General features: G+C 41.6%; 1 protein-coding gene across 1 annotated transcript in view; it reads left to right on the forward strand.

The window, feature by feature from the left end:
- Adamtsl3 (ADAMTS like 3) overlaps positions 1-12,116 on the forward strand; it is a 284,359-nt gene that overhangs the window by 174,144 nt on the left and 98,099 nt on the right. Inside the window, exons 10-12 of the mRNA XM_028754834.1 lie at positions 4,084-4,195; positions 9,523-9,661; positions 11,025-11,075. Of these exons, the coding sequence (XP_028610667.1) occupies positions 4,084-4,195; positions 9,523-9,661; positions 11,025-11,075 (302 nt within the window). The remainder of the gene's footprint in view (positions 1-4,083; positions 4,196-9,522; positions 9,662-11,024; positions 11,076-12,116) is intronic.

A 12,116-nucleotide genomic window follows, 5' to 3' on the forward strand; every position in this document is an offset into this window, starting at 1 on the left:
TACTATCTCTATGCCTTTTTGTTAGTTTAGCTGAGAGTTTGTCTATCTTATTGATTTTCTCAAAGAACCAGCTCTTGGTTTTGTTGATTTCTTTGTATTGTTTTTGGTTTGTAATTAATTAATTTCAACCCTGAGTTTGACTATTTCCAGCCATCTGCTCCTCTTAGGCGTGTCTGCTTTTTTTTTTTTTTTTAGAGCTTTCGGGTGTGCTATTAATTTGCTAGAATTAGATGTCTTCAATTTCTTTATGAAGGCACTTAGTGCTATGAATTTTCCTCTTAGCAGTGTTTTCATTGTATCCCATAAGTTTGGGTACGTTGTGCCTTCACTTTCATTGAATTCTAGAAAGGCTTTAATTTCCTTATTTTTTCCCTGACCAAGTTATCATTGAGTAGAAACTTGTTCAGTTTCCATGAGTATTTGGGCTTTCTGTTGTTTGTGTTGTTGTTGAAGTCCAGCCTTAGTTCGTGGTGATCTAATAGAATGCATGGGGTTATTTCAGTCTTCTTGTGTCTGTTGAGTTTTGTGTTGTGCACAATTATGTGATAAATTTTGGAGCAGGTTCTGTGAGGCTCTGAGAAGAAGGTATAGTCCTTTGTTTTGGGGTGAAAGTTTCTGTAGATATCTGTTGAATCCATTTGGTTCACAACATGTTAATTTCATTGTTTCTCTGTTTATTTTCTGTTTCAGTGACCTGCCCATTGGTGAGAGTGGGGTATTGAAGTCCCCCACTATCATTGTGTGTGTTTCAATGTGTGATTTGAGTTTTAGTAAAGTTTCTTTACTAAAATATGGGTGCCCTTGCATTTGTGGCCTAGATGTTCTGAATTGAAATATCATCTTGGTGGATTTTTCCATTGATGAGTATGAAGTATCCTTTTCCATTTCTTTTAGTAACTTTTGGTTGAAAGTCTATTTTATTAGATATTAGAATGGCTACTCCAGCTTGTTTCTTGGGTCTCTTTGCTATGAAAACCTTTTTCCACTCCTTTACTCTGAGGTAGTGTCTGTCTTTGCTGCTGAGATGCGTTTCTTGTATGCAGCAGAATTATGGATCCTCTCCATATATCCAGTGTGTTTGCCTGTGTCTTTTTATTGGTGAATTTTGAGCCCATTGCTGTTGAGAGATATTAGTGACCAGTCATGTTGGTTCCTGTTATTTTGATGTTGGAAGTGTTGCTGTGGGTATGTGATTCTCTTCTTTTGGTTTTGCTCTGAGATGATTAATTTCTTGTGTTTTCTTGGGTGTGGATACCCTCCTTATATCAGAGTTTTACTTCTAGTATCCTCTGTAGGGCTGGATTAGTAGAAAGATATTGTTTAAATTTGGTTTTGTCATGGAATATCTTGGTTTCTCCATCTATGGTGATTGAGAGTTTCGGTGAGTAGTCTGTGCTGACATTTGTTGTCTTATGGGATCTTCTAGACATCTATCCAGGATCTACTGGCTTCTAGGTTCTCTGTTGAGAAGTCAGGTAATTCTGATAGGTCTGCCTTTATATATTTCTTGGCCTTTTTCTATTGTAGGTCTTAATATTCTTTGTTCTGTACATTTAGTGTTTTGATTGTGATGTGGTGGGAGGATTTTCTTTTCTGTTCCAATCTATTTGGTGCTCTGTAATCTTCTGGTATGTTTGTAGCCATCTCTTTCTTTAGGTTAGGGAAGTTTTCTCCTATGGTTTTATTAAAGATGTTTTCTAGCCCTATGAACTGGGAATCTTCACCCTCTTCTATTCCTAATATTCTTAGGTTTGGTCTTCTCATAGTGTCCCAAATTTCATGGATGTTTTGTGTTCGGAATTTTTTTACCTTTGGCATTTTCTTTGATTGATGTAACAACATCTTGTATAGTATTCTTTTACGCCTGAGATTTTCTCTTCCATCTCCTGTATTCTGTTGGTGATGCTTGCATCTGTATTTCCTGTTCTCTTCCCTAGGTTTCCATCTCCAGGGTTTCTTTGTTTGTGTTTTCTTTATCACTTCTATTTTTAGGTCTTTGGCTGTTTTACTCATTTCCTTCTCCTATTTGATTGTATTCTCCTGTATTTCTTTAAGGGACTCACTTGCTTCCCCTTTAAAGGCATCTATTATCTTCGTGAGATGGGATCAAACGTCCCAGTCTTGCTCTTCTGGTGTGCTAGTATATTCAGGGCTTGCTGTAGTAGGAGAGCTGGGTTCTGATGGTACCATATTGTATTGGCTTGTTTTTATTGTGTTCTTGTGCTTACCTTTTTTCATCTAGTCTCTAGTATTGGTTGGCCTGAATGTTCTGTGTTGGAGCAGGCCTCCCCTGAGGCAGGTGGAGCTATGTGTCTCTGGTTTGAGCTTTAGGAGTTAGAGCTGGCCTCTTGAGATGCAGGCAGAGCTATGGGGCAGAGTCCCATGCATTCTCCTTGACCACTGCTGGTGCAAACATGGACTGAAGGGAAGATGGAACTCCAACTGGGTGGGGCAGAGCCCTGGGCTGCTAGACTTTCTGGGGTCCCGGCATGCCATGGGGGAAGGTGGGTAGATTGGTGGGGTGGCTGGGGTGTTTCAACTGTGTATGTTGCCTTAGAGCCAGCAGCCTCTTGGGAGGTGGGCGGAGTGCTGCTCTGGACCCCCAGACCAGAAGCCAGGTGTTTTATTTTAACTTTAATTTTATGTGTATGAATGCTTTGTCTGCGTGTATACCTAAATACCATGTATATGCCTGGTGCCATGTATGTACCTAGTGCTTGTGGAGAGCAGAAGAGGGCACTGAATCCCCCTGGAAGTGGAGTAACAGACCCACTGTGATCTGTCCCATGGGTGCTGAGACCAGGCTCCAGGTTCACTAGAAAAGTAGCCAGCGCTCTAAACCTTTGAACCATCTCTCTCTAGCTCCTCAGGACAGGGTATTTGCTTCCTTAGAACACTCTTTCCAGGTCTTGGTATTCACTTTATAGAACACTTTACAACTACCTATCCTGAAATCTCAAGATGTTTGGTCACTGACTTCTTCAGTGTTTGTCAGCCTTGTCTGTGACTGCTCACATTCTAATTATTATAATTGTCACCGCTATTTCTGGTGGAAGGCCTCACTTTATCCTTTAACTTTGTGAACATTTGCATACATGGTAGAACAGCTAAAGAGACCCCATCCCCTGAGTCATTGTCACCTTGCTGTGCTGAGAACACTCAATGTCTCTTCTCTTGCAGATTTTCAGGTATAAAGTCTTGGGTATCATATGTATGTTCCCATTTGGGGGTCTTCCTCCTTTGAGCTTAACGTATTTTCCCTACTGTGCTGCTTTTTGGGAGTCTTTATAAATTCACAAGGTTTCTATTGTTCAACCAGGGAAGAAACTAAAGAAAAAGTAGGAAGAGAGCTTGTTGCCTGAGTCAAATCACTTACAAATGAATATAGTCCTGTCTGTAACTGCTCCCTGTCCCAGCACTGCCCTTTTAACTAGCTAGCAGAACATTCATGTATGACCACACTGAATTCACTGAAAGTAAGTTTCCCACGTTGTGCCATTAGAAGCACTTCTAGAAGGAACTCCTCAAGGTGTTGTTATTTTTTTTAATTGTATATAAGAAAATCTTGGAATCAAAGTACATTATTTGCATGACTGGAAATATCATAATGAAATCCATTGCTTCATAAAATGAGTTCACACTAATGGAAATAACCATTAGTGTAATTAAATACCATTTGTGTAACATCAAACCAAAATCAGTATCTTTAGAGTCAGAGTCCCAGTTACATGTTATGTTATAAGGAAGCTCAACCCAAATTAAATCTGTTTTTGGTGTCATGGAAATGGGACCTAACATTTCAGGAAGGAAAAGCACCAAATAAGTAAGCAAACAAGTTCACATACTGCTGTGAGTCCATTCACAGGGATAGAGTGATATGGAAATGGGAGACTTGTTAGTGATCACCTGAACCCCCATTTGAGGCAAGTTTGAGTGACAAGCTATCCCATCTAAAGCACTCATAGTCCTCCTGTAGCTTACTGTATTGTCATACTTGTGGGTGTTGCCTAAGATTGGTAAAGAAGGCAGGATCGAGGCTCACTATGTGAAATGTGCCAGGCCATCACCGCTCTCTCTGTCCAGACCAGGTACACAGTGGCCAAAGGCAGCGTGGTCCAGTTCTTCTTTTACCAGCCCATCAGCCACCAGTGGAGACAGACTGACTTCTTTCCCTGCACCGTGACATGTGGAGGAGGTGAGGCACAGATTTCACTCTTGGATACCCAGAGCTGTGCATCAGGGTGTACACATGCCTGGTTGAGATGAACTTTAAGACTGGGATAGAAGATAGTGTCTTGTGTGTGCTGAGTTCAAGGTCTTAATAGACAGGTGAAGAAGGTTTGGTGTCAAGTGAAATCCAAGTGTAACACATATGCAAAGTAACACTGGTCTGCTTGGTGTGGAGACACAGTAGCCTGGAATCCATGGGTAGGCAACCACAGCCAATGCCAAAGTTATGAGCTGAACTTTTAAATAAGAGAGTGAGGGATTCTAAACGGGTGCCAGCCCAGGACCCCTAAGTTGCTGAGGTTCCCAGAGCACTAGGAGGAATTTCCCTGTGAAGACCAGACATTGATACTGGGTACTTGCAACCTGACCAACTGTGTGCTAAGGGTTATTTGTCACACCCTCCATGGCCTGAGAAACCTTTTGTGGTTTTTAATTTATGCAAAAGTGAGGTAAAAACTTAGCAAGGGTCCTAGTCCGTCAGATGACATGTTCAGGCTCTACTTATACTGCCCTTTTGTGCCTCCCGGATTTTCTTCTCTCCCTGTGCGAGGGATGCATCTTTGGGCAGGGTTCTGCTTGAAAAGTTAAAATACATCAGCACAGCCTCAAATCATTTCTTCCCTTGAAGATTACAGAATAACACCCATTCAGAACATCAAGACAGAAACAGGGGTTCAGCCTATATCGTCCTAACTACAGGGGGATTGAGGGGGACTCCTTGGGCAGTGCCAGGTTCTCATGAACATGCAGGTCAGATCTTGGATTTAAGCTTCCCCTGAAAGGAGATTCTGGCTCTTCTGTTGGGAAGCACAGGGTAGCCCAGACCCTGGTGGGAATCTGTGCCCTAGGAATATAAGAGTAATAACCTGAGGATGGGCCAAGGCTATAGAATGAATAGAAAAGGTGAAGTTTTCTGATACCAGCCAGTTTAGATGCAGGGTGATGGAGCACTTAATTATAAGCCTATAGGCATCTGTCTTAGGTAGAGTTAGGTAGGTATTGCTATAATGAAATACCATGACCAAAAGCAACTTGGGGATTAAAGGGTTTATTTTGCTAATACTTCCACATCATAGTTCCTCATGGAAGCAACCTGGGCAGGAACTCAAACAGGGCAGGAACCCAGAGGCAGGAGCTGATGCAGAAGCCGTGGAGGGGCGCTGTTTACTGGCTTTCTGCTCATCGCTTGCTCGGCCTGCTTTCTTGTAGAACCCAGGACTACTAGCCAAGTAGTTTCCACACTTGCAATGGACTCAGCTTTCCCCTGTCAATCACTACTTAAGAAAATACCTTACTGGCTTACCTACAGCCTAGCCTCATGGATGGAGTTTTTCAACTGAGGCTCTCTCAGATGTCAAGTTCTCATACAACTCGCCAGGAAAGCATCCTTCTGAAACTCCAGCATCAGCAATACTAATGTGGAAATTCATAGCTTCACCCCCAACTACCTGAGTCAGAACCCTGAGGATGGGTCTGGTGTGTTTCACAGGCATCCCAGAGTCTCATGGTGCACGCTGTAATTTGAGGGTCACTCTGTAAGGCAACATCTCTGGCTATCTGTTAGAGACAAGGTGATATCACCATTTATGCCTTGTCTGTGGTACCATCTCAATATTAGTGACTCAAGGAGTTTTCTTTAAACAGGTATTTAAAAAAACACTTCAGCATGTTTAGAAAAATAACTTAATCATAACACCAGATATAGGAAATAATTGTCTCTAACCACACAGAGCACAACCACAAAGACAATACAACAGAAACAAAACTGTAGTAGAAAAATATTAACTTCTTGCCAACTGGAACCTTCTCTGGGTTTATTGTTAATTTCTGAATTTTGTTAAACATGATATACAGCTCTTGTCCACTTGTCTGGGTTTTTTTTTTTTTTTTGGCACAGGGTTTCTTGTAGCTAAAGCCCACTTCAAACTTGCTATGATGCCAGGCACCTTGAACTTCAGGTCTTTCTACTGTTACATACCAAGTGATAGATTATAGGCATGTACCACAATGGCCAATTTTTTGCAGGACTGGGAATTGAACCCAGGGCCTTGTGCATACAAGATAAGCACCTTACCAACCAAGCTATATCTCCTTCCCTGAGACAGGCAATTTTATAGGTGATACAAATTACATTAGATCTTCCAGTCAGTGACTCTGCATCAGGTTTCAAGGAAATGTAGAATCCCTGAGCTCCCTAAAAGCTGACTAGGCAGAAATAACATTTGGAATAGAAACTCTGAGTTGGACAAACCTGAGCCTTAGTGAGCCAATCCTGTTTTCTGACATTTGCATGCCAAGTTCACATGAAGGATCAGCCAGTGTTGGGGCTGGTGATGTGGTTCAGTGGTAGAATATTTGTCCAGTGTGTACAGGTTCTGGTCCTAGCTCAATTACCACAAAGAGGGTTGCTTGGCCTAGAGAGCTAGGCAGAATGTTGGAGTGTGAGGATCAGGGCTCACTCCTCTGTCTCTTCTTAGCTAGACGTCTTTGAACCTTAGTTCCTCATCTGTCAGTAGGATGCTCATCTCCTGGTGGCACTTTGTGTAACATAATGCAATGATACATGTCAAGGATACAGCATGGCACCTGACACCTAGTTAGTACTTCAAACTTGTCTGCTGTGTCCAAAGCTAAAGTGACCCTGGATGCCCCTTTCTTCCCTGCAGTCTTAGGCACTCTGGTGCTGGGCTGGGCTTGGCCCAGTGAACACTCATGAGAGCTCCTGAGAGAGTGGGGCAGTATAGCATGCTAAGCCCCACATCCGTAGGTAGGTGGGTCACACAGGTCCAGGGAAGATAACAGTATATCAAGGGTCCCAAAATGATAGATCCCAAAGAAATAGTTGGGGCTTTTTTCTTTTGACTCTGCAATGAAACAGACTTCCCTTTCTTCTTAGTCATTTCTAGTCTCTCACACATAGTTCTTCAGAGAGACACTTCTGTTTGGACTCATACAACCAAAGAGAAGCTCTTCTCTACAGGGGAGACATTTTACAAGAGGATTCGGTGTAATCTCATTGAGTAAATTCTTGGGAGCGGAAGAGCTTTTTTTTTTTTTTTTCTTCACACTTTGATATCCGCAGAAAGACACTCCATCCGTCTGGAACCATGAGTGTCCTCAGGGGCACCTCTCAGTGAGCTCAGTCCCACAGGAAAGGGAGGACATAATGTGAAAGAACACAGAGAAGCCTCAGGGGCTGCCCGACCTCTCCCACACACTGGCAGGATCTCAACACATTTGTTCACAATATTGAAAGACAATCTGCCTTCTTTCTTTACTCTTGGTAATCTCTAAACTGCAATAAAATTAAACAAGAAAATGAATTCTCTCTCTCTCTCTCTCTCTCTCTCTCTCTCAAATTATAAACACCTGTATGTCCACTATCAAGTCCTTTACAAGAATGTTTCCACTTAGGATATGGATTTTTCTCTGACCCGGGGAAGAGTAGATAATCTTAGTCTGTACTTGTTTGAGAGAAGTAAAATTACACACATCAGATCCATACAGGACACACTGCCAAATTTTAATTATATTACTAATCAAACCAATGTAATTGTATGAATAGCATGCCAGAGATTATTGGATAATGAAGAAGATTAGCTGGTGGGTCTCTGAGGTACCAAGGGTGCTGGAAGAACTGCCTGCTCTGGGTTGTAATTATATGCACGGCACACTCGAGTTTGTCTGGGATTGAAGTGGCCATTTGATAGTGTAGCCTTTCTCGCTGATGCTGGCAGCAGCGCACTGCTCTATTGACGCCGTCTGCATCTGCAGTCTGGTGGTTTCAACCTTGCTTTTGGTAATGTGTACCAGTCCAGCCTCTGCTCCTCTGAGCTCAGTTCACTTCCAAGCCATGTCTTGTAGAAAGCTGCCTGGTGGCTTATAAAGCCAGATTCCTCTCGGCAATCAGGACTTGAAATATATTTTTAGATCTGTAGACCAATTGGCAGACATTGAGAGATTAGCTTCAGTTTTTTTTTTTTTAATTTTGAAAGCTCATTTTTGCTTTGAAAAATTACCTTATTTTTTTAAAAAAAACAACAACAGTTAATGTGACATTTATGCAACAACAGGAAAGCTGACATCAAAGCTCTCAAGAAAGGAAAGGGTCATGTTGTGAGTTGTTTTTTAAGTTTGCTGTGCTCAGTATCTGGAAAGTTCACTTTCCTCAAAGAAAATGGTCCAAATTGGATTTACTAAAGTCAGGAGTGAGTCTTCAGTCCCCTTTGAAAGCCTGTGTGGTAGAGGAAGTAGGGAGATGGATTTTGCTCCCGCCTCTACTGACTTTGCCAATTCCACAGTCAGCATGGTTATGAACATTGAAGGTGCCCTGGCTACCTCAGCAGAGCAGATGAGTAAACAGAGCAGAGGCAAACAGTAGAGTATTGTGAAAGAAATAGTCAGAGTTGGCTCTCAAAACATACTGTAGAGTAAAAAAAAAAAAAAAAAACCTTAATGAGCGGAAAATAGACCAAGATTTAAAATATCATCAGCACCGTGGGTCTAGGTCAAGGGCAGTGAGCTTACTTGGCATGTCCAAGGCCCCAAGTTTGATTCCTCAGCCCACAGATATGTTTGATAACTTAATTGTGTTTATACATTTAATCACACTCATAATATATATGAACATATGTATGTACACACATACAGGTATACACACACACACACACACACACATATAAAATGATCAGTTGAGTTCAAAACATTCACCCCAATGTTATGCAAGACATTTCATGATTAATATATAAACAATAAATGTGGATGAGTATCTGGGGACTGGGGAGAGGAAGAAGATTGGAATAAGCACTGCCAGAATAAAGGGGAAAACAAGAAAATAGGAGGGAGGGAGGGAGGGAGGGAGGGAGGGAGGGAGGGAGGGAGGGACTGCTACAGTGACCAAGAACAGATAAGCAATAACTTGAGAACAGAGCCAAACTGTACCCAAAGTCCAGACAGTGTCTTAAAGGAGTCAATTATAATGTGTGTCAGTAGACCATGATCAATTCACGTATTGTGCCTGGCCCCAGATTTTAGCCATTTCAGTGGAATCTGAGACTCCTTTGCAGAAAGTCCCCATATCTTGGGCTCCATAGCAGTGCTTCTGGCCTAATTATCCTGTAGAGCCCTGGGACCCATATATGTTAATTCTCCCTTGTGCTTCTGTTAGTCCCCAAGATGAATACCACAGATACCGCTGAGCTAGGTTATCCATAGGAAAGCATGTGGCATGCACCCTTGCCATGCAGATGCAGAAATAATGCAGCTTTCATTCCTCCCTCTCATATACCTTAGGTTATCAGCTCAACTCTGCTGAGTGCATGGACATCCGCTTGAAAAGGGTAGTGCCTGACCACTATTGCCATTACTACCCAGAAAATGTGAAGCCCAAACCAAAGCTGAAGGAGTGCAGCATGGATCCTTGTCCATCGAGGTTGGTCCATCTGCTCATGCTTTTCAAAGACACAAGTCAAACCCAACTGGGACACAGTGATACTTTCAGGGCCATATGCTGCTAGTTCCTAACTTTTGAGCACATCCTGGTGACAGATCATCACAGTTAATAGAAACTAAGAGACATTTGCTTATCTGGTCCTTTGGGCTAACTCTCTCTAGTCATGAGATTATGTATACATAATATCTTTATAATGAAGCCTTTTCATCATTTTTTTCATATATATGCAAAAATTTTATATATATATACACACACATATCTCCCATGCATAGTCCATCTGTCAATCACAAATACCTCCCACTTCCACTCACTATTTTAGACGTTAAACTGGGTCACCCATTACTATATAGTGGCTTTTGAAGTGTCTACTTTTTTGGTTTTTTTGGTTTTTTGGGTTTTTGGGTTTTTGGGTTTTTTTTTTTTGTTTTTTTTTTTTTTTGTTTTTTCGAGACAGGATTTCTCTGTATAGCCCTGGCTGTCCTGGAACTCACTCTGTAGACCAGGCTGGCCTCCAACTCAGAAATCCACCTGCCTCTGCCTCCCAAGTACTGGGATTAAAGGCGTACACCACCACTGCTCAGCCCTGAAGAGTCCACATGTAACTCCATATAAATAATACATTGTGGAAGCAAGCAGTTTTCATGCCAAAGCTGTGCAGAAATTGTCCTGACATATAATTTAGTACCTGCTGACTTGGATTGTCTGGGTAAGTTTCCTGGCTGTCCTACAACATCCTAAAATTTTAGCCCAATATCAATCCCCTGGATCCTCCAGCTGCCTTCCAGCTGGCCATAGCCACAGTGGGCAAGAGTGCTTTGTCTGCGGGTCGCATTTCCTGTCACTATGGTGTTAATTTCCTGTAATCCTGGTTGGACAACACTATTCATGGAGACCTTGTAAAGGACAGATTCTGGGAAGCAGAGTGGTTCTCTGAAGAGCAGGCCAACATAATGGTGTGTTCATAGCACTAACATATTGTATTAGCATAATGACACTTGAAATAATAGACTAATCTAAATGAAGAGAATTTTTCCTTTGGTTAATATGCCATTGGTTATTTTTACATTTTTATGTTCTACTGAAAATGGCTTGCATGAGCATTTTTCTTGAAAACTGAAGAGATGCTGTCTGAATTTTGGTTGAGTGGCCTATGAGCCACTTGACATTTTTTGATTTTTCAATGTGAAAGGCTTCTGTCTTGTGAGATATCAAATATGTATTAGTCAATTGACAAATGTGTTCATTGAGTTAAGAATGATATTTTCATGACAAACCTGTATTAGTGAATGACTATGTGTCTGGATGAATTTAGAAAGTTCTTTTCACTATGGTTGCTTTGCAGTGATGGATTTAAAGAGATTATGCCCTATGACCACTTCCAACCTCTCCCTCGGTGAGTTAAATAATCTCTCCCTCTTACAAGGGATTCTACGTGTTTTGAAGGAACATGATTGTTTCTTTTATAAAGTTAAAAGGCAACAAGTTCAGTAATGAAAAGGATATTTCTAAGAATTAAGTGGAACAAGCTGTCATTGGAAGGTTGTACGTAGAGTGCTGTTGCCCATCACCAAGGACATCAAACTCATCTTAAACATCGGGTATCAAAAAAAGAACTAGATTAGTGTTCCTCAACCTTCCCAATCCTCTTACCCTTTAATATAGTCTGTAATGGTAGAATTTAGAAAAGCCATGGTGTGATCCAGCTCTGCTACCCACGAGATGCCAGCATGGCTGGCTCTGCCAATCCATCCACCACGCTGCCCCCACAAAGCTCGGCTGAGCCCCTGATAATATCCGCCATGCTCGAGGTATCTGGTAGAATGAAGACTCTTAAAACTTAAAGATTATCCAGTAGATTTATATATTTGGAAATGCTCAATTAACAAGACGCCCACACAATTAGAATTGTTATCCAATATCTAACCTTTAGATATAAATTGTTACCGAGGACTGCTTTTGACCCATCTGTCTTCCTCCATCTTGCTTCCTCCCCTCCTTCTCCTCTTCCTTCTTTCTCTCCTCCCCAGTCTTAGCTCCACCCATGTCTTCTACTGCCCAATCACTGAGATTTACTACAAATACAATGTAGCAGGAAATTATCCTGCAACAATAGTCCATCATGTTGTGGTGATTCAGAACCATAACATTGTTTTTATTGCTACTTCATAACTGTAATTTTGTTACGATTATAAATCTAATGTAAGTATCTGATATGTAGGATATCAGATATGCTACCTCTGTGAAAGGGTTGTTTAACCCCAAAGGGGTGTTGACCCACAGGTTGAGAATCACTAATCTAGAGCCATTGATTAGAAATGTGAATCCTTTCTGTAGCTAGATGACTAATATCTCTTTTCTTCTCTTCCCTTCCCTTCCCTCCCCTCCCCTCCCTACCTCCCTCCTTCTCTCCCTTCCTTCATTCCTGCCTTCCTTC

The sequence above is a fragment of the Grammomys surdaster genome, unplaced genomic scaffold (assembly GCF_004785775.1).
Source record: "Grammomys surdaster isolate TR1022 unplaced genomic scaffold, NIH_TR_1.0 126036, whole genome shotgun sequence".
Lineage (NCBI taxonomy): Eukaryota > Metazoa > Chordata > Mammalia > Rodentia > Muridae > Grammomys > Grammomys surdaster.